This window comes from Euleptes europaea, chromosome 12 (assembly GCF_029931775.1).
Source record: "Euleptes europaea isolate rEulEur1 chromosome 12, rEulEur1.hap1, whole genome shotgun sequence".
In the NCBI taxonomy this organism is placed as follows: Eukaryota; Metazoa; Chordata; class Lepidosauria; order Squamata; family Sphaerodactylidae; genus Euleptes; species Euleptes europaea.
The window spans coordinates 18,307,940-18,330,930 of record NC_079323.1 but is presented as its reverse complement, the minus strand read 5'-3'; the positions used below and the strand labels follow the sequence as shown (position 1 = coordinate 18,330,930).

The 22,991-nt window shown below is 43.5% G+C and overlaps 1 protein-coding gene across 1 annotated transcript; it reads left to right on the top strand.

Moving 5' to 3' along the window:
* The first annotated feature begins 3,453 nt into the window (after nucleotides 1-3,453).
* On the top strand, nucleotides 3,454-13,553 carry LOC130485657 (vitelline membrane outer layer protein 1-like). Its single transcript, XM_056858876.1, has 3 exons — nucleotides 3,454-3,624; nucleotides 7,227-7,324; nucleotides 13,253-13,553. Exons 1-3 carry the CDS (start codon nucleotides 3,454-3,456, stop codon nucleotides 13,551-13,553), a joined length of 570 nt encoding a protein of 189 aa, XP_056714854.1.
* Nucleotides 13,554-22,991: the final 9,438 nt, after the last annotated feature.

Here is a 22,991-nt window from a genome sequence, read left to right as displayed (position 1 = left end):
ATTTTTCCTTCTCATCATAATAGTCTGTGATTGTGCCTTCAATATCTCGCTTTTTAGAACCCCCCCACCCCAGCCCTCTTGAACTCCCTTTTCCTGCAATCAGTCCAGGTCAGTTTATTTCAGTTCCAGTTCAATGACCATAGTGCATAAATTAAACATAGGAGATTTGCCACTTATAATATCATCTTTCTGCCAAAAAGTAAATATGAAACCACAATTTCTAGTGATCTAGCAGAAGGTTTTACAAGTCCAGGTGCCAGCAAATTAGATCAAGGTATAGAATAAAGACTACAAGATAAAAACAGATGTGGAACAGACTGTACAACATTACTCCCACATTACTCCCACAAAGACAACATTATTCCCTTTCAGATCAAGGAATTTGCTTAAATTTGCATTCCCCCCCCCAAAAAAAAAGAACAACAACAACTGATGATAGAGCATTACATCTTTCTGGAATAAAAATCTGTTGATATCTAGGGATGGTAAAAAAAAAAGTATGATACTTAGCTTGACAATTTATTTGATAAGAAGTTAATCCAGTGGACCATGGAGAGCATGAACTTCTGGTTGGACTTATGTGATCATAGCCCCAACACAGGGATATGTAACTCTTTCCCACACCATGATTTCAGTGAAAATAGTGTAACCAATCAGTGAAAGGCAGCCACAGAATGACTGTGTAAAACCTCCCACCAACAGTTTTTTTCTTGCTCAGAAAGGTATGGTACGCAGTCTAATGAAAAGTCATGCAAGCCTGGCTTTCTGAGTTCATTCTCACTTCGTCTCACACCACCCCAAGAACTGATGATGCAACAGCCGAGAACTTCAAGTTGAAGTGCTCAGATGAAACTGACCTGGAAGGAGGTGGACAGCAATGGGGAGAACATGGCTCATGGAGCCAGTCCTGCGAAGAGGGTGGCATTTGTGGGATCCGGACAAGGGTGGGGGAGTCATTAGGTTGGCTTAACAAAAAGGGACATTTGGAATTATCTGCTGGCCATGGCATGAAACCAACTATACACATAAGATTAGGGAAGGTGCAGAGGAAGACATCCTGCTGTGGAACAGCACTAGAGTGGCATGGATGATGTTCCAGGCTCAAACCCTGCATAGATCTGTCTGCTAAAATATTCTGGATGAGATGGATTTTGCACCATCAGCCCAATTACTGTGGATGGTTTAGTTACACTGATTAGCTGCCCAGAGTTCCAATAATTTTGCTTCTTGACATGCCATGTGACTAGGGAGACCAGGACTCCTCCTGATCTCACTCTTTGTTGCTCACTGCCATTCAGTGGGGGTGGGGGGGAAATTGCCAGAAAATAGGCATTGCGCCAACACACAACATCATTTTTTGCAAATACCTAAAAGTGATGTCATATTGGTGATGCAATGCCAATGTGATGCTCAAGGATTGGGACCCAACTCTATGATCTTACCATAGAAATTTGTCTGAATCCTAGAGTTTCATGTCAGCAATGTGATGTCACTTCCAGGTATTTGCTGGAAGCTACATCATGCTACTAACACAATGCCATTCCCTCCATCCCCTCCCTTACATGCTGTTTGCCAGCTGACTGCTGGCAACCCTATAAATGACTACCCCTTCTAGTGATTCACATTACCATTGTCCTGCTGCCTGTCAACCTTCAGTCTCTATCTCTTATCCCTGTCATGCAGCCTGCATGATTTACCTCATACCAGCATTGATGTGAGGGGAGGATTGTGAACCTGTAGGTGCCATCCCATATTCTCCCTTACCAGAACACAACCATTCACATAGAGTTGCCAGTTCCGGGTTGGGAGATCCCTGGAAATTTGGGGGTGGCGCCTGGGGAGGGCAGAGTCTGAAGAGGGGAGGGAGCTCAGCAGGAATGTGAGGTCATATTGTCTACCCCCAAAAGTTGGCCATTTTCTCCAGGGAAATTGATTTCTGTAGTCTGGATATGAGTTATAATTCTGGGAGAATGCCATGCATCACCTGGAAGTTACCAAACCTACATTCAGAAACGGGTATCTCCTCAGCTTCTCCCTGTGTGAGTCCCATGCTGAAGACTACTGACATTACTAAATTTCAGATAGGGGAACCTCTCTGCTATTCCTATCTGTGAGCGGCATATTGTTCTTGCATCCACAGCTGATGTGTTGAGGGCACAGGTTGGTCATTGGTAGACAAGGTGGAGGACCTGTAAATCTCTGAACCAAGCAGCATTAAACATCTATTGTATTAATGTTATTTTCTCTCATCCTTGATTGTTGGTGCTCAGTGTTTTCTTTTTCAAGAGTACCCATCACCAAAGTCCCCCAATATGTATTTAAGGTGTGCCTAATAGGGCTGTTGATTCGGTAAAAACCGAATTGGAAAAATACAGAATAAATGCAAATTCAGTAAATTTCTGGTTTGGGTTTACTGAGTCCACAAAATACGGGAGATTGACAAAGCTGAATTTGCCATTCCCAAATATCTGGCTTTACGCGACTGGGCTTTAAACTGTGGGTGGGAAAGTTCGCCCGGTGCCTTCATAGAGATACAATGTGATACACTTTGTCTCTATGGAGGTGTGGGGTGAACTTACCCACTGTTTTAAGCCCATCTTCTCCATTCAGATACACTGGTAAGATCAAATTAAAAGTCTGAACACAGCCACTTTGCCAATGCATTTGAATGGAGGAGGATGGGGTGACCCCTTCCAGACCCCATAACTCCGGACCCCCTGACCAAATCTTTACCAAACTCGGGGGTTCTTGCAAGGAGAGTCCCTTCTAGCTACCCTGAAAATCTGGGACCTCTATCTGCAGAAATGGCCCCGCAGGAGCTGAGAAAAGCCATGAAATGCATTTAATGTGTTTAAATGGCCGAATTATTCAGGAATCCCGAATTTAAAGCCAAATTTCCACCTAAACCGGTACAGGGGAATTCAACATTCGGTTTTTCCTGAATAAAAAAAGGCCATTTAAACCTGAAACCGAATTAAACTGAATTTTTTTGCTTTCAACAGCCCTAGTGCCTAACATGAAGTCAGAGAGAAGTACATCATGCCATCTGCCCTATCATCTGAGATGAGGAAATCTGCCTGGGGTTTATATAGTGCTTAGAGTTATTTCAAGCTCAAGATGTGGACAGTGGTTGTGGAGGCAGTGAGGGATTCTTTTCCTCATGGAGGAATATGCACTCACCCTGCGCCCCGGATTGATTGCTGTAGGGTAGAGTTCCAATCCACCAACGCAAATCCTCATAATGTGAAAGTTTCATTGTGTACTATGAGTTGACTACTCAGCTTGTGGAAGATTATATCAGTTCAAGAACTCATTAATATGATAATGAATGTCCCTGCTTGCATTTGCCACTGGATGAATGAGGCATCCCAGCTAGCTAACTGCATGAATTAAGGCTCCTGGGTCCTGGGGCTGCTGTCATCTTCCCATCTTTCTGCTGAATGGATATTCAACATGCAGCTTACCATTGCTAGTGTGACCTCCCTGCTATTGTCTTGCTGTCTGTCTGATGTGGAAGGACGAAAATTCATCTCTACTCTTTCAGTGACTAATGGAGGAAAATTGGGTGACTGGGGAGAAGTGCAATCCTGTCCCAAAGGCTACGTGGATAAGTTTTCACTAAAGGTAATCCCTTAGGATCTGTTCTCTGTGCTCGAGTCTCATATGATGTGGCTCTCTTAGGTGATGTCTACTTTCTTCTTCTCTTAGTTCCCGCTTCACAAATGGATGTTTTATTCATTTTGTTTAAAATATTGATATTGTACTTTTGCCCACTCAATAGGACCGACAATATTTAAATTAGCAATAATCTAATTTCACAAAAATTCCAATACCAGTGCCAGGAAGAGAGCAAGCCATTTGCCCCATCGTAACACTCTGGGAGTGGGTAGCTTTGGCATGTAGGTGCTGCTGGAGAGAGTGACAGGATAGTCTTTGTAACAGGGATTCTATGTCTTGTTTTATGCCTGACAGGAGGTCTTGCTGAAAGATGGAGAGAGGGAAAGCCCCAGTTATGGCACCATGATGTCTTCTTGCAAATATTTCATTGAAGGGAAGATAAAGGAATGTTGAAGTATCCAGTGTAATGTTGTGACCAGGGCAGTGATCTTCAACATACCTGTTGGTACTCCTCAATGTGGTACCTGGAGCCCACTTGTTTCTTCCCCAAAGGAAAGGGCTCAATTTTACTGAATGTTTTTGGGTGGAGAAAATGTAGCAGAAGACCTCAGGATCTGCATGGAACACCCATTTGGAAATAGCTGCCCTCATCATAAGAGAATGTTTGGCTTCAGACCTGCCAACTTTTGTAATTCCCCTGCTCCGAGGATTGGTTCTGCCTCCTATGTCAGCCATTCTCAAAAATTAAGATGTTGTTGCAAGGAGGGCAAAAAAAGCTTAAGTGTACCAATACGTTACACTTTTACTGAAGGGCTACACATTACTTTCCCCAATGGGGCACATATTGGCTTCCTGAGGCTGTTTTGGATCAGGAAAGCAACACCGGGGAAAGTTTTAGGCCCTTTCTCCCTATCACTCATGGTGGCAATCCAAATAGGAATTCCCAGCATGTCTACCTGATCAGAAACAGGAATGAGTTTACTCTAAGTGGTGGCAAGAAGCCTAGTGCACCCCTTTCTTTTGGGCCTCCTTGGCACCACCTCTGACAGAACCTTGGAAGACTAGTTTTGTTTTAGGGAGCTTTCAAACTAGGGTTGCCAACCTCCAGGTGGTGGCTGGAGATATCCTGCTTTTAAAACTGAGCTCCAGATGACAGACATCAGTTCACCTGGAGAATATGGCCGCTTTGGAATGTGGACTCTATGGGATTATACCACACTGAAGTCCCTCCCCTCCCTAAACCCCATCCTCCTCAGGTCCTACCCCCAAAATCTCCAGTTATTTCCTGGAGCTGGCATCCCTATTTCAAGCAGATGTCATTATTCTGTGTAGTATCCTCTGAGGCATGGTGGGTGTGGTAAGCTTACCTATCAGATCACCCCAGTGCCCTGTTCACCAGCCAGCACCCAGGAGATTCCGGTAGCTTCAATAACAGGTCTCTTTATTGCTTCCAACTGGGAGAGAACACTCATAGTTGGAAAAAACCTAATCTACATACCCGAAGACTGCAACTAGCACACACACAGAACAAGGTATAAGTGAGGGCCCTCTAGGGTTGCCAACCTCCAGGTATTAGCTGGAGATCTCCTGCTGTTACAACTGATCTCCTGCCAATAGAGATCAGTTCACCTGGAGAAAATGCCCACTTTGGCAATTGGACTCTATTGCATTGAAGTCCCTCCCCTTCCCAAACCCTGCCCTCCTCAGGCTCTACCCCCAAAAATCTCCCGCTGGTGGCAAAGAGGGACCTGGAAACCCTGGGACCCTCCCATATAGATCTTGAGGGGGGAAACAGAAAGTAGCTCTTGAAAGATCACTTAAAAGTATACACACATACATGTATCACTTTCTGTTTCCTGGAGAGAGATTTCTATTGCTAAATGTTGTTACTATTTTCCTCAGCTGGGTTTTTGAATTTTGGTGGTTTAAAGATTTATTTACTGTGTCTTTATCTCACACCCTTCCCCTATGACTCAGAGCAGTGTATAGACTCAAAATGATAATAGAGTGGACACTGCAATTCTCATTCATTTTAGTGATGGTATTCTGTGAGGAGCCCTGACCTGGATAGCCCAGACTAGTCTGATCTCATCAGCCATCAGAAGCTAAGCAGGGTAGGGGTGTACAGGTTTTTGGGTTTGGGCTTAATAAACCCAGATTTTTTTGATAAATCCAAAAAGCTTTTTGAAAAATTTGAAATTTTGTGGTATTATTAAACCCAAACCCAAAAAATAAGTGGCTCAGAGCTGAGCTCTGGGCTCCAGGGAGCCCATCGTTCAGTCCTGCGTCTCTGGGGGGGTGGGTTCAGATCCTCACAGTTTGCCCACACCCTGTACAGCTTGCAACACGAATCTGGTCCCACTGGGGTTCATATCGGCATTGCTTGCCCTCTGCTTGGAGGGGCCAAATAATGCTGAAAAAATGTGGCCTTGTTTCAATTCCCTTTTTTTTTTGGCTGCCTTTTATTGTAGCCATTTTTTTACCGGTTAAAAAAAAAGCCCCCCTTAATACAAAAAAGATGTTTTTCAGGTTTTTTCCTAGTCTGGGTTTACCAAATCCACACCCCTAAAGCAGAATGGACCCTGGAAAGTATTTGGATGGAGACCTCCAAGGAATACCAGGGACATGACGCTGAGGCAGGCAGAGACAAACCACTTTTGAACGTATCTTGCCTTGAAAACCCCAGCAGGGGTTGCCATAAGTCAGATATTACTTGCAGGCAAAAATAAATAAATAAAAATCTGAGGAACTTTGGAAGAAAATAAAGCAGGGTGAAGGTATTTTAATAGAGAAAGCAGTTAGGTGTTTTATGCATCAGCTAAATCTATGGAGAAAGAAGGTACTTGTGCCCCTTTCTGCCATGTGTACTGTGTTATCCTCAGAGTGGAATTAACATGTACCCACTGTGGGGAGGAGAACTCCTGCCCCCCATCGACCTTGCCCACTGGCACTCCACTGGCTGACAAGAGAAAGAAAAAAATAGTTGTTGGTGAGGGCGTGACATCACTTCTGGGATAACCCAGTGACCTCATACCTTTCTAGGAATTGCCAGGAAGTCTGTGGTAAAACCATAAAATATTCAGTGATTTCTAGAGAGGACTGTGGCACTTCTGGGTTGTCTGTGGAACTGATGTCACACTGTTGCTGATGGTTCCACACACCCCCATGTCCCTGCCGCATCTGGTCTTCCACCGGTTGCCAACGTAGGCCTGCCAATCTTACTTCACCGACCCCACAACAGACTAGCAGGCAGCAGCATTCAGATATACTGATACAGTACACCTTAGGTGTGAAGCGAGGCATTTAAGAATAAAGTATTATTTCTTCAAATTTCGATCAAAGTGATAGAAATGGCAGAAATCCTATTCCTCGCAGGAACTGGATCTGTAATGCTCATACGCACAGAAGAATTGTTCTCCTTGATCAGGCCACAACATTGACTGGCCTTAGGCACTTCCTCTTTTCTAATAGAAGTTGAGAAGCTCACAAGTAGTCCCATTGTTTTCTCCAGCATCTGATTCATGGAGGTATACTGCCTGTCAATATGGAAGTTCTCCTTTACTTCCAAAGCTGATGTGCACCTCTTTTTGTTTCTGTCACTTTCTTAGATAGAAGCCGAGCGGGGTGCCTTCGATGATGATAGTTCTCTAAATGGCATTCGCCTGTATTGCACAGATGGCTCAGTCATCACATCCCTAGTGGGAAAGTGAGTACTTTATCTTCTTTTTGAAAGAAAGGTATTCCTAGCTTTCACATATTTTCCTCCAATAAGGTCTTTTCCCTTCTTTCTCCGTTACTACTACTGCCCTCAACCCAAGCACAAAACAAAACAAAGATGAACAGCAGAAATTTTATCCCTAACTAAAGGCCAGACTAGATGAGATCAGGGTTGCCAGCCTCCATGTGTAGGGTTGCCAGCCTCCAGGTGGTGGCTGGTGATCTCTCGCTATTGCAACTGATCTCCAGGTGACAGAGATCAGTTCACCTGGAGAAAATGGCCACTTTGGCAATTGGACTCTATGGCATTGAAGTCCCTCCCCAAACCCCGCCCTCCTCAGGCACCACCCCCAAAATCTCCAGGTATTTCCCAACATGGAGCTGGCAATTCTAAGCAGGTGGGACCTGGGGATTCCTCAGAATTACAGTTCATCTCCAGGCTACAGAGATCAGTTCCCTTGGGGAAAATAGATGCTTTGGAGGGTTAATAGTATGACATTGTACACCGATGTCCCTGTCCTCCCTAGGCTCCATCCCCAGATCTCCAGAAGTTTCCCAAGCTTGATCTGGAAACTCTACCCCCCATCCCCCACCAGTGGGCAGGTAGGACCTAGCAACCCTACATGAGATGGAGATCCAGAGTGATGTGTGTCATCTCTTTAAACTTCTTTCAGTCACTAACACAGTTTCAAGGGGAGAATTTACATTTGTAAAATGTCATGTGTGGAGTAGGGTTGCGCATATCAATATACCCAAACCGAAAATAAACCCTAAATTAGCCGTTTCGGCAATATTTGGATTTCAGGTTTGTGTGTGCCGTCGAGTCGCCTCCGACTCATGGCGACCCTATGAATGAAAGTCCTCCAAAATGTCCTATCTTTGACAGCCTTGCTCAGATCCTGCAAATTGAAGGGCGTGGCTTCCTTTATTGAGTCAATCCATATCTTGTTGGGTCTTCCTCTTTCCCTGCTGCCCTCAACTTTTCCTAGCATGACTATCTTTTCCAGTGACTCTTGTTGTCTCATGACGTGACCAAAATACGATAGCCTCAGTTTAGTCATTTTAGCTTCTAGGGTCAGTTCAGGCTTGATTTGATCTATAACCCACTGATTTGGTTTTTTGGCAGTCCACGGAATCAGTAACACTCTCCTCCAACACCACATTTCAAAGGAATCTATTTTCTTCCTATCAGCTTTCTTCACTGTCCAGCTTTCACACCCATACATAGTAATAGGGAATATGATGGCATGAATTAATCTAGTCTTGGTGGCCAGTGACACATCCTTACACTTCAGAATATTTTCTAGCTCCTTCATGGCTGCCCTTCCCAGTCTCAATCTCCTTCTGATTTCTTGGCTGCAATCTCCCTTTTGGTTGATGGTGGAGCCAAGGAAAGAAAGTCTTGAACAATTTCAATTTCCTCATTGTTAACTTAAAGTTGTATAATTCTCTTGTAGTCATTACTTTTGTTTTCTTGATGTTCAGTTGTAGTCCTGCTTTGGCACTTTCTCTTTTAACTTTCAGCAGTAGTCGTTTCAAATCTTCACTATTTTCTGCCAGTAATGTAGTGTCATCAGCATATCTCAAATTATTAATGTTCCTCCCTCCAATTTTCACTCCACCTTCATCTAACTCTAATCCAGTTTTCCTAATTATATGTTCTGCATATAGATTGAAGAGATAGGGAGATAAAATACATCCTTGTCAGACACCTTTGCCAATTGGAAACCATTCCGTTTCTCCATATTCTGTTCTAACTGTGGCCTCTTGCCCAGAGTACAGGTTGCGCATCAAAACGATCAGATGTAGTGGCACACCCATTTCCTTTAAAACCAGCCATAGCTTTTCATGATTCACACAGTCAAAAGCTTTGCTGTAATCTATGAAACACAAGCTGATTTTCTTCTGAAATTCTCTCGTATGCTCCAGTAATTAGCGTATATTTGCAATATGATCTCTAGTGCCTCTTCCTTTTCTGAAACCAGCTTGAACATCAGGCATTTCTCGTTCCATATATGGTAACAGCCTTTGCTGTAAGATTTTGAGCATCACTTTACTTGCATGAGAAATTAATGCGATGGTCCGATAGTTGCTGCAATCTTTGATGTCTCCTTTCTTGGGAATTGGAATGTAAATGGATCATTTCCAGTCTGTGGGCCATTGTTTTGTTTTCCATATCTGTTGGCATATTCTTGTCAAGTTTTTGATGGACTCCGTTTCTGTGGCTTGGAATAGCTCTATTGATATCCCATCTGCTCCTGGTGATTTGTTTCTCCCGATTGCTCTCAATCGGCTTTCACTTCACTTTCTAAAACTGTAGGTTCTTCTTCAAAAGATTCTTCTTGGAAAGAATCTTTTATCCTTTCATCTCTTCTGTATACTTCTTCAGTGTATTGTTCCCACCTTTTCTTTATTTTGTCCTGTTCAGATAATGTATTTCCATGCTGATCTTTCAGCATGCCTAACCGTGCTTTAAATTTCTCTTTGATTTCTTGGATCTTGTGGAACAGATCTCTTGTTCTTCCTTTTTTGTTGTTCTCTTCTATTTCTTTACACTGGTTATTATAATAGGTCTCTTTGTCTCTACGTGCGAGTCGCTGGAACGTTGCACTTAGACTTTTTGTTTTCTATTTGATTCTATTTCTTTCACCTTCTACTTTTGCTTCTTGTCTATCTCTGGCAATTTGAAGAGTTTCCTCAACATCCATCGAGGTTTTTCTTTGCACATTCTTCCTTGATAATATCTCTAGTTTCCACCCATAGTTCTTCAGGATTACATTCACTTGAACTCAGTAATGCAAATCTGATCCTTACATGGTCTTTAAACTCTTCCGGAATATTGCTTAGATTGTATTTTGGTGCTATGAATGTTTTGGTGTTTTTCTTAAGCTTTATCTTGATTTTCGATATTAACAATTCATGAGCTGTACCGCAGTTGGCTCCTGGTCTTGTTTTGGCCAAGAGAATAGAGCTTCTCCATCTTCTGCTTCCAATTATATAATCTATTTGATTTCTATACTGGCCGTCTGGTGATGTCCATGTATACAATCGTCTATTTGGTTGCCTGAAACATGTGTTTGCAATGAACAGATTGTTGTCTTCACAGAATTCTACAAGGCGTTCTCCTGCTTCATTCCGTGCTCCTAGCCCAAATCTGCCAACAACATTTGATTCTGCTTTGTTTCCTACTTTTGTGTTCCAATCTACTATGATTATCAGCATATCTTGTTTAGGTGTGTGATCAATTTCTTCATGAACACTGGCATAAAAACTTTCAATTTCTTCCTCATCTGCATCTGTAGTTGGGGCATAAACTTGAATGATGCTTATGTTGATAGGCTTTCCCTGAAGTCTGATTGATATTATTCGGTCAGACTTTGCATTATAGCTCCTGACTGCCTTTGCTACATCTTGCCTCACTATTAAAGCAACTCCATTTCTTCTCTTTTTGTCATTCCCTGAATAAAACACTTTGTAATTTTCTGATTAAAATGTCCTAATCCAGTCCACTTTAATTCACTTACTCCCAGGACTGAAATGTCCTTACATTCCATTTCAAGCTTACCTTGATTTATGCTCCTCACATTCCATGTTCCTATTATATGCGTCAAAAAGCTTCGGACTTTCCTTTCGCATCTATTCATGTCAACCACTGAACGTCCTTTCGGCTTTAGTCCAATCGCATCATTAAGAACAGCACTACTCGTACTTGTCCTCTGCTCTACCCCAGTAGCAGATTGAGTGCCATCCGACCTGGGGGTCCCATCTTCCAGCACTATATCTTTTTTCATTTTGGATTGTCTCATCATAGGGTTTTCAAGGTAAAGGTTGGTCAGAAGTGGTTTACCAGTGCCTTCTTCTGCGCAGTACTAACCAGGGTTAGCGGTAGTGGCACTGCCGTTGTCTACAAAAGATCCTCCACCAGTGTCACCTTCCACTACTGCTGCTGCCCAGTAGCTAACCTTCAGGGATTCCTCTGCCCCCATCCCCATTGGAACTGCCTGTTCTCTTCTGCGGATGTGGCCATTGATCCTTTAAGGGGGTGAATGCATCTTCGTCTGGTGTCTCAGCTGTGACCATTCCGTCTTGAGTGACTCTGCTAGGAGTTTAGTCTCTTGATAGAGTCTAGACCCCTTACGGTATTGCTCTCAGCTTCCCTGACACACACAAACCCCCTCACCACATTAAGGTGTGCATCCAGAAGGGGGATTTCGGGTTTACTGAATACCAAAACCTGGGGATCTGCCCTAAGCCGAATAGATGATTTCCAGGAAAGCTGAATAATTATTTGGCTTTTTCGGGTTCACTATTCACCTTTGCTTAGATGCATGGCGCTGTGCTTTCTCCCATATTTTATCTTATTTTTACTGGTTTTGTTAGGGCCCCATAGTTGGGGCCCTTTTGAGGTATGGGTTGTGTATTCAGAGCCAACTTGGTCTGACCAACTGCTGATCTGCACTTTAAAAGACAGGGCTCACCCAGTCCCATCCGGAGGAATATACCCCCCCAACTAAAAAATGCCAGCTTCTTCAGCTGCTTACTGGCCTTCTGAAGAAGACTCCTCACCCATGCGGATGAGCAATCTCCTTCAGAAGAGCTGCCTTTGGCTGGCTCCAATATCACAACACCCTATGCCCCATGAAAACCTGTTTTCAAAAAGAAGGTCGCCCTGAGTAGTGGCTTCGTTTCCCCGCACTGTGTCCATCTCTTGAAATCAGATTTTTGATGAGCATAATAAAGGATTGTTCACAGGATGTCATTTGTCACCAAAAGAAATGTTTTCCATGCCTTATTTTTCTTGCTTTCCCCTCAGTTTGGAAGTTAATTTGCACGGACATCATGCTACTCACCCCAGCTACAAAGGGAGCCCCATACTTTGAGGTGCCAGCCTGCCAATCAGCTCTTTCCACCAGTCCACAGCAACGCTGAACTTCTGAACTGGAAAACCAATGGACAGCTTGTCTTGCAAATGCCTGGAGGATGGGGACGACCCCTTTGTGGGCCCATAAAATTAGTCCCCCTGTCCCAAACTCAATCTAAGGAGAGTTCCTTGCAACCATGTTGCAAATTTGGTGACTACCTCCAAAAATGTCCCCACAGGAGCTTCGAAAAAAAATCCACATAGACTATAATGGACGCAAAATTTTTGGTAAACCCGGAAATAAAGCTGAAATACCCCTTTATTAGTATGGGTATTTGGCTTATTCTGGCTTTACCCCCCAAAAAAATCAGGCCCAATAAACCCGAACCTGAAATTTACTGAATTTTTTTTTTTGCACGACCCTAGTGGGGAGAGAGCTTAATGCTGCTTCTTCAACTGTAGATCCAATTTGTATCACTCCTCAGGTGTTATTAAAGAAATTTAAGGAAAAGATCTGGTGCAGGATCTCCAGCTTCTCACCCAGTTTGGCCCTGGAGTGGCAGAACAATTTCAGAAGTCAAGGAGATTGCCATCTTTTTTTACCGGTTGTGTCCCTGAGCCTTCCATTGACCACAATTCCACATTATTAGTAATCGCTGACTTGTAAACATGGTTTTGCTCACAAGTAATTCATTACTCACAATAAGGACTCACTCTAGGTCATGGTAACATTTTGCGGGCCACCATTTTGGGACCATGTCACTCTCCTCCACCTGGTTTAGGTTGACAATAGAAATTAGTGGCTTTCAAGGCAGATGGCTGCTACTCTCACAATTGCCCTTTGGGCTGGGCTTCTGCTTTTTTCTTCCCTCCCACATAGGATAGGGGTGCCACAAACTACTTTACACACAATTTGTGGCAGACACACCCACCACTTATGTGATCATATCCCCAACAAATACATATTGACCACTCCCCTCCTCCATTGAATGGATCCAAGGAGACATACTGATTATGTGAAAACTCCCCTCAACTGTTCTTTTCTTGTTTTGAAAGGTACGGTGACTGGTCTGACCAACAATCATGCAAGTCTGGCTTCCTGAATTCATTCTCACTTCAAGTGTCAGAACCTGTAAAATGGGCTGATGCTACAGCAGCTGACAACATTAAGTTTAAGTGCACAGATGGAACTGAATTGGAAGGAAAAGGAATCGATTGGGGCAAATATGGTTCGTGGAGTACTTCCTGCCCAAAGCATGGCATTTGTGGGATTCAGACAAGGGTGGAGATAACAGGCAGGCAACCTAACCGAGATGTCAGTGGACTCAACGATGTCAAGTTTTTCTGTTGCCATTAAATCTGGGTAGCTCTTGGGCTTGTGTGTGCCTGTATTAATTTTTGTCTATATATGCCCTCTAAGTCTTCTGATTGTTTGAATTCACTGTGCATCCTCAATTAACTCAATTGCTTTGAATTAATTACACCCTCTATTCAATCATAAATAAAAACAAAAAGGTGCCTTTGATAGTAATTTCAGTAAAATGTATCAGAGACTACCAATGTTGGTCTGCAGTAGAAGAGCTTGGTTTGAGACTAGTAGAACCTTAGAGATCAATAAGGTTTTCAGGGTAAAAGCTTTCAAGAGTTTATACCCTGAAAATCCTATAGGTTTCTAAAGTGCTACTGGACTTGAATCTAGCCATCAAATGTATGAAATTTGATAAAGTATTATTGTTTTTGTCGAAGGCTTTCACGGTCAGAGTTCATCGGTTCTTGTAGGTTATCCGGGCTGTGTGACCGTGGTCTTGGTATTTTCTTTCCTGATGTTTTGCCAGCAGCTGTGGCCGGCATCTTCAGAGGAGTAACACTGAAGGACACAGTCCTTGAGACACTGTCCTTCAGTGTTACTCCTCTGAAGATGCCTGCCACAGCTGCTGGCGAAACGTCAGGAAAGAAAATACCAAGACCACGGTCACACAGCCCGGATAACCTACAAGAACCAATATTATTGTTTTTAGTTCAATGATGCCAATATATAGGGATGGTATTTGGGTTCTGTAATGACCTCAAGTCGCTCCTATGATATTTTACTCTTGCCCTGTTTTTTTCTCCTAGAATATCAGAGGACAGATTATAGAATGATTGGCATTTCATTGTCAGCTGCTAAATGAGGGTCATTTATACCCACCCCTGGGACAGCCAGCATAGTTAGTGGTTAAGGTGTTGGACTTGGATCTGGGAAGCCCAGGTTCAAATCCCCACTCTGCCTTGGAAATTTGCTGGGTGACTTTGTGCCAGTCACATTCTCTCAGCCTTGACCCTGGCAAGTATTTGGATGGGAGACCTCCCAGGAATACCAGGGGAGCGAAACAAAGGCAGGCAATAGCAAACCACATCTAAATGTCTCTTGCCTTGAAAACTCTACAGGGTTTCATCAGTCAGCTGTGACTTGACAACAACAAAAAATACGCACATCAAGTTGAAAGTCATTGAGAGATTGCCATTCTCTAAATTATGCTGAACAGGAGGACATCTTGGAGGCAAAACAGAGTTGCACTTACCTGTAACTGTTGTTACTCTATGTAACTGAACACAAATTAGGTTGCCACCTTATCAACTGGCCCTACCTTTGTGCCTTTTAAGACCAGCTTCCACTGCCATTTATATGTGCCACTCCACCCACCACAATTTTCTGATTTCCTTGGTGGTAGGCACTGAATTGTAAACAGGCATTTGCTCACAAGGAGGCCATTACTCACAGTGTGGGCTCCAAGGTCAAGAACATAATTGTGGGTGTAGACGACTGGAGAAGGCAATGGTAAATCACCTCATAAACATAGTCTGCCAAGTAAATGTCATGATGTGATGTCACCCCATGGGTCAGTAATCACCCTGTGCTCCTTTATCTTTATTGTGGGATCATTTCATTCTCCCTTACCTGGGTTAGGTTGACATGGAAAACTAGCTCTCTTACCATCAAACACTGCATTCCAGATAACACAGCCTTCTTTGTTTGGCCAGATAACGGACACTGACTCTTTCAGGACATAAAATCAAATGAAATGCCATTGCATTGTGATGTAGTGATGCAATGTAGTGATGAAATGCCATTGCATAGTGATGCAAAGTGTGTACCCCCTTCTGTGCAAAAGGCTTCATTGGTAATCCATGAGATCATCATATATCTGGACAAATGGGCCATTTGTGAGCCCTTTTTAGACATTCTAGAGTATTTAGCAGATTTCCAAAAGAAATCTGAACCATTCAAATACAAAATATTGTCGAAGGCTTTCACGGTCAGAGTTCATTGGTTCTTGTAGGTTATCTGGGCTGTGTAACCGTGGTCTTGGAATTTTCTTTCCTGACGTTTCGCCAGCAACTGTGGCAGGCATCTTCAGAGGATTAACACTGAAGGACAGTGTCTCTCAGTGTCAAGTGTGTAGGAAGAGTAATATATAGTCAGAAAGGGATTGGGTTTGAGCTGAGTACTGTCCTGCAAAAGTAATGTGCTAATCATTGTCCTGTAAGTATCAAGATAATGTGCTAATGAGGGTATGGTATGTTAATATGGAACCATTGTATCCTGAAGTGATCTGTTAATGCGTGTAATCCAAGGCTAATCTGCATGGCTATTGTTGACTGTTGCCTTTGTTAGTCTGGAGGTTTTCAGAACAGGCTTTGTTCTGAAAACCTCCAGACTAACAAAGGCAACAGTCAACAATAGCCATGCAGATTAGCCTTGGATTACACGCATTAACAGATCACTTCAGGATACAATGGTTCCATATTAACATACCATACCCTCATTAACACATTATCTTGATACTTACAGGACAATGATTAGCACATTACTTTTGCAGGACAGTACTCAGCTCAAACCCAACCCCTTTCTGACTATATATTACTCTTCCTACACACTTGACACTGAGAGACACTGTCCTTCAGTGTTAATCCTCTGAAGATGCCTGCCACAGTTGCTGGCGAAACATCAGGAAAGAAAATTCCAATACCACGGTTACACAGCCCGGATAACCTACAAGAACCAACATTCAAATACACTCCCTGGGTTAGTGAATAAGGATAATCTCCCAATGCAAATTAGCATAGTGCCCAGAGCAGCTCTCAAAGAGATTAATTCTAACCACTCCTCTAAAATCACATGACCAGAAAGCCTTCACCTTTAGAACAGGGAAAGACCAGGGCTGTTACCACACTAGGTATTCCCAGCAATGTATCAAGAGTTTGGAAATGTTATAAAAACACTGCTTTAAAAGGGTTTTTGGATGCCATGGCTAAAAAATGGTTGGAAGACGTCTTCACAGCTAAAGGGGCCAAACAAAGTGTGAACAGTATTTTTTTATAACAGTTTCAAACTCTTAATACATTGGTGGGAATACATAGAAAGTGCGAACAGAATTGATTTCTGTAGTCTGGAGATCAGTAGCAATTCTGGGAGAATGCCATGCCTCCCCTGGAAGTTACCAAACCTACATCCAGACACTGGGGAATCTCCTCAGCCTTTTATGCTGAAGACAACTGACATTACTAAGTTTCAGACAGGGGATCCCCTCTGCTTTTCCTATCTGTGAGTGGCATATTGTTCTTGCATCCACAGCTGACATGTTGAGGGCACAGGTCGGTCATTGGTAGACAAGGTGGAGGACCTGTCAATCTCTGAACTGAGCAGCATTAGCCATCTATTGTAGTAATGTTATTATTTTTTTATCCTTGGCTGTTGGTGCTCTGTGTTTGTTTGTCAAGAGTACCCATCGCCAAAGTCTCCCCAATATGTATTTAAGGGTTGCCTAACTTGAAGTCAGAGAGAAGTACATCATGTCATGTGCCCTATCATCTGAGATGGGGAAGTCTGTCTGAGCTTTATGTAGTACTTAGAATTAATTCAAAATAAAGATGTGGACAGTGGTTGTGGAGGCACTGAGGGATTCTTTTCCTCATGGATGAGTATGCACTCACCCTGTGCCTGGGGTTGATTGTTGTAGCAGAGAGTTCCAATTCACCAATGCAAATCCTCATAATGTGAAAATTTCACTGTGTACTATGGGTTGACTATTCAGCTTGTGGAAGATTAGATCAGTTCAAGAACTTATTAACATGGTAATGAATGTCCCTGTCAGCATTTGCCATTGGATGAATGAGGCATCCCAACTAACTAACTGCATGGATAAAGGCTCCTGGGTTCCGGGGCTGCTGTCATCTTCCCATCTCTCTGCTGAATGGACATTCAACATGCATCTTACCATCGCTAGTGTGATCTCTCTGCTATTGTCTTGCTGTCTGTCTCATGTGGAAGGACAAAGAATCATCTCCACTCTTTCAGTGACTAATGGAGGGCAATCTGGAAGCTGGCGAAAAGCGGAATTCTGCCCCGAAGGCTATGCGAATAAGTTTTCACTAAAGGTAATCTCTGCTTCCCTGAGGATCTGTTCTCCATGCCCAAGTCTCATATGACATGGCTCTTTTAGGTGATGTCTACTTTATTCTCTTAGTTTCTGCTTCACAGATGGATATTTTATTTGTTTTGTTTAAAATACTGATATTGTACTTCAACCCACTTTATAGGACCTACACCATTAGAACTAGTGATAATCTAATTTCACAACAATGCGATACCAGAGCCAGAAAGAGACCAAGCCATTTGCTTCATCATAACACTCTGGGAGTGGGCTTTGACTTGTAGGTGCTGCTGGAGAGAGTGACAAGACAGTCTTTGTAACAGGTATCCTATATCTTGTTTTGTGCTTGACAGGAGGTCTTGCTGAAAGATGGAGAAAGGGAAAGTCCCAGTTACGGCATCATGATGTCTTGCAAATATTTTCATTGAAAGAAAGATAAAGGAATGTTGAAGGATCCAGTGTAATGTTGTGACCAGGGCAGTGATCTTCAACATACCTGTTGGTACTCCTCAATGTGGTTCCTGGATCCCACTTGCTTCTTCCCCAAAGGAAAGGGCTCAATTTTACTGAACATTGTTGGGTGCAGGAAGTGCAGCAGAAGATTGCAAGATCTGCTTGGAGTATCCATTTGGAGATCGCTGCCCCCACCACAGGAAAATATCTGGTTTCAGACCTGTCAATTTTTTGTAATTCCCCTGCTCCAAGGGCAACCATCTTGTGACTTGGCTTTGCCACCTATGACAGCCATTTTGTGGTCCTGCCCACGACTCATTCTCAAAAATTAAGATGTTGTTGCGAGGAGGGGTGGGGGAAGCAGAGCCCACAAGCAGGTCCTGTCTGAACCCCAGGGGGATCAGATCTGTGCAGCCTGATGACTCTTGGCAAGATGTGGTGATCTGAACCCCAGCAGGCAGCACGGACCTAGTCCCCTCTGGGTTCAAACAATCACTGCTGGCCAGCTCCCATCTCCTCAAGGAGGTGAATCTAGCCCCCCCTCCGGGTTTCAGATTGGTGCTGCTTGGCGGTTCCCACCTCCCTAAGGAGGTGGGAGCTGGCAGGCAATGTGGATGTGACCCCCCCCCCCCACAAAAGGTTCAGACAGGCGGGAGCTGGCAGGAAAAATGAATCTATTCCCCAAAGGATTTAGATCAGCACTGGCTGCCAGCTCCTGCCTCCTCAAGGAGGAGGGAGGAGGGAGGCAGCTAGGATTTGATCTCAGCCAGCAAGAACGTAAGGGGGTGGGAGGAGGGGAAGGAAAAAAATGGTATTATTCAGAACTGCCTTTTTGGCTCCCGTTTATTGCCACCATATTTTTTTTTCTTGGTAAACCCCACCCAAATACTGAAAAGTATTTTTGGGGGATTTTTCCCAGTTGAATTTACTGAATGCACACCACTAAAGCAGGGTTCACCCTGGCAAGTATTTTAATGGGAAACCTCCAAGGAATACCAGGGTCGTGACGCAGAGGCAGGCAATGGCAAACCACTTCTGAAGGTCTCTTGCCTTGAAAGCCCCAGCAGGGTTGCCATAAGTCAGATATTACTTGACGGCAAAAAAAAATTCTGTGAGGAACTTTAGAAGAAAATAAAGCAGGATTATATTTCAACACAGAAAGCAATAGGGTGTTTTATGCATCAGATTAATGTATGGAGAAAGAAGGTAGCACACGGCGAAGGTACTTGTGCTCCTGCCCCCAGTGGACATTGCCCAATGGCACTCCACGGCTGGCAAGAGAGAGAAAAAGTTAGTTGTCGGTGAGGTCATGACATCACTTCTGGGATAACTCAGTGACCTTATGCCTTTCTAGGAATTGCCAGAAACTCTATGGTAAAACCATCACATTTTCATAAAGGTATGTGAAGAAGTGAGCTGTGGCTCATGAAAGCTCATACCCTGCCAGAAATTTTGTTAGTCTTTAAGGTGCTACCAGACTCTTGCTCTTTTTTACATAAAAATTTCAGTAATTTGTGGAGGAGAGTGTGGCACTTCTGGGTTTTCCCTGGAATTGATGTCACGCTGTTGCTGACGGCTGCCACCCCTCCATGTCCCTGCCTCATCTGATCTCCCGCCGGTTGCCAGCGTAGGCCTGGCAATCTTACTTCACTGACCCCATGACAGGCTAGCAGGCAGCGGCATTCAGATATATTGATATAGTACATCTTAGATGTGAAGAGAGGCCTTTAAGAATAAGGTATTAGTTCTTCAAATTTGTATCAAAGTGATAGAAATGGCAGAAATCCCATTCCTCACTGGAACTGGATCTGTAATGCTCACACGTACAGAAGAATTGTGCTGCTTGATGGGGCCACAGAACTGATTGGCCCTAGGCACTTCCTCTTTTCCAACAGCAGTTGAGAAGCTCACAAGTAGTCCCATTGTTTTTCTCCAGCATCTGATTCATGGAGGTATACTGCCTGTTGACATGGAAGTTCTCTTTCACTTCCAAAGCTCATGCAAACCTCTTTCCGTTTCTGGCACTTTCTTAGGTACATAACGATGAGATCCCTGACTATAGGCTTCATTATATAAGTGGCATCCGCCTGCATTGCACAGATGGCGCAGTCATCACACCCCGAGAGGGAAGGTGAGTACTTTCTCTTCTTTTTGAAAGAAAGGTATTTCTAGGTTTAAAATATTCTGCTCTCTAGTTACTCTCCACTGCACTATCCACTACTTCTTTATATACCCCCCTTCCTCCTAAGGCATTTAAATACTTCACATTTCTCTCCTTTTTTTTTTACCCTCACTTTTTATCATTACAATCCTATTCATGCTGAGCTGTGGTCTTCGACCTCTTAAAATGACAAAGCGCATTGTTTCTGTAAAAGCATTTCCGAACCTCCTCCTTGGTTTTTCTGCATTCTGCTCCTGAGTTACTCTCCACCACACTACCCAGTTGAACTTTATATATGCTTCTTCCTCCAAATGCATTTCATCCTTCACATTTCTTTCAGCCTTGCTTTCCCTTTCCATCTTTCCTTATACAAGTTCCTTAAGCCTTAACCTTTCAAAGAACTTTATATTGCTGATACACCTTCTGCCCTGCTTCCTGGAGTATATTACATTGGGAGAGTGGCATATTGCCAGCGAAGATACTTGGACAGCCGCTCATGCCCAGATGCCTTGCAGGGCAAGACAGGACAGTGTTTTGCATGTCACTGGGGCAGTTCCGCCGCTAGGTGCGAACAGATGGGGATGTTTGGGTGGCACTTGCTGGGCAGGTTGGAGGTTTGTGGGAGAGGGGGAGGCACAAGATACAGCTGGCAGAGGAAAGTCTATGGTTAGGGCAAGTACGGGTGGAAGCTGGCAGTGCTGCTGGGTGTGAGAGGAAGGGGGCTGAATGATGATAGGAATCTTATAAGTAAAAACATGTCAAATGTCACACATTCGTTATATATATGGGGCTTGCCTTCTCTCATCCACTTCCCCATATTGACGATTCAGTCACCATTTAACTGAGCAGTGCTTTGAGTGTCTTTGCTTTTGCCCAATTGGCTGCATTCATCATCACATGCACAGCCAGCTGGAAGCTGCTGATGCCGACATATTGCTGGATTGCTGGGATTGGTGGAAATTTGGTTTTCTTGGCGCTTAATTCAACGTGGTATGCCAGAAAAACGACCATTCCTATCAACCCTGGTAGGCAGTTTCATTTACAGTCAAGAGAAGCCCTGGCTAAAGGCTGTACTTTATCTGAAGATCCTCCAACATAGCAGGCTACTCCACCGCTCATCTGGGAATATAAGGATTCAGTTTCTGACCTGGTGAAGGATGTGAACTGACAGACACCTGTGTATATTTTACAAGCCTCTTGTCTGACTTGCAAGTGCCCTAACATCTTGGAGCGTTTCACAAGGATGCTTGCAAAAATGGGACAGGTTCGTGGTAAAGTACGATGGAGTTGAGCCTTCACTGTATGAGTAGTAACTAATCATTATGTTTTCCAGGTTCAATGTAATATTATTCAGGAAACAGGGCAGAAGGTGTATCAGCAATATAAAGTTCTTCTATAAAGCTTAAGAAGTAATGAAAAATAAAAGTTAGGGTGAAAAAACAGACAGAAATGTGAAGGATTTAACTGCAGAAGGTGAAAATGCCTTTGGAGGTAGAGGAGTACATAAAGAAGTAGTGGATAGTGTGGTGGAGAATAACTCAGGAGCAGAATGCTGAAAAACAAAAAAGGATGTTCAGAAATGTTTTTACAGAAACACTGGGCTTTTGGAGAGTCATTTTAAGAGGTTGAAGACCAAAACTCAGCAAGGAGGCGGTTAAGGGGAGACATGATAGAGGCCTATAAGTGGCCTATAAGAGAGTGGACAGGGAGAAGCTTTTCTCCCTTTCTTATAATACTAGAACACGGGGTCATCTGCTGAAGCTGGAGTGTGAGAGATTCAAAACTGATAAAAGGAAGAATTTCTTCACACAACACATAGTTAAATTGTGGAACTCCCTGCTGCAGGATGTGGTGATGGCTGCCAACTTGGAAGGCTTTGAGAGGGGAGCGGACATGTTCATGGAGGAGAGGGCTATTCGTGGCTACTAGTAAAAATGGATACTAGTCATGATGCATACTTGTTCTCTCCGTGATCATAGGATCATGCCGAATATATTAGATGCTTTGGAACACAGGCAAGATAATGCTGCTGCAGTTATCTTGTTTGTGGGCTTGCTAGAGGCACCTGGCTGGCCACTGTGTGAACAGACTGCTGGACTTGATGGACCTTGGTCTGATCCAGCATGGCTTTTCTTATGTTCTTATGTTGTTATGTTCTTATGATTGTAATTTTCAAAAGCTGGCCTCCTTTCATATGGCTTTAGCAGTAACCTGATTTGCAGGAATGAACAGATGAAAGATTTTCCAGCATGAGGAGACCTGTTATTTGTGGCAGACACCCCCACCACTTATGTGATCATATCCCCAACAAATATGTATTCAACACCCCCACCCCCCGGGCATTGTATGGATCCAAGGAGACATACTCATTATGTGAAAACTCCCCCCAACTGTTCTTTTCTGTTTTTCAAAGGCTTGGTCATTGGTTTGAGCAAGGGTCATGCAAGTCTGGCTTCCTGAATTCATTTGCACTTCGAGTGACACAACCAGTGGTGGATATACAACCTGAGAACATTAAGTTTAAGTGCACAGATGGAACTGTACTGGAAGGAAAAAGAAAACGTACCAGAGGGGGTGCATATGGTTCGTGGAGTCCTTCCTGTCCAATGGGTGGCATTTGTGGGATTAAGACAAAGGGGGAGACGTCATATTCTTCTTCTAAGTATCTCGCTAAAGTCACGGATGTCAGGTTTTTCTGTTGCAGTTAAATCTTGGGCTTGTGTGTGCCTGTATTAATTTCTGTCGATAAATGCCATCTATGTCTTCT

Coding starts and splice junctions, on each gene's coding strand:
- LOC130485657 (XM_056858876.1), top strand. CDS start 3,454: ATGCAGCTTACCATTGCTAGTGTGACCTCCCTGCTATTGTCTTGCTGT. Junction 3,625..7,226: donor TGGATAAGTTTTCACTAAAG/GTAATCCCTTAG, acceptor TCACTTTCTTAG/ATAGAAGCCGAGCGGGGTGC. Junction 7,325..13,252: donor ATCACATCCCTAGTGGGAAA/GTGAGTACTTTA, acceptor TTGTTTTGAAAG/GTACGGTGACTGGTCTGACC.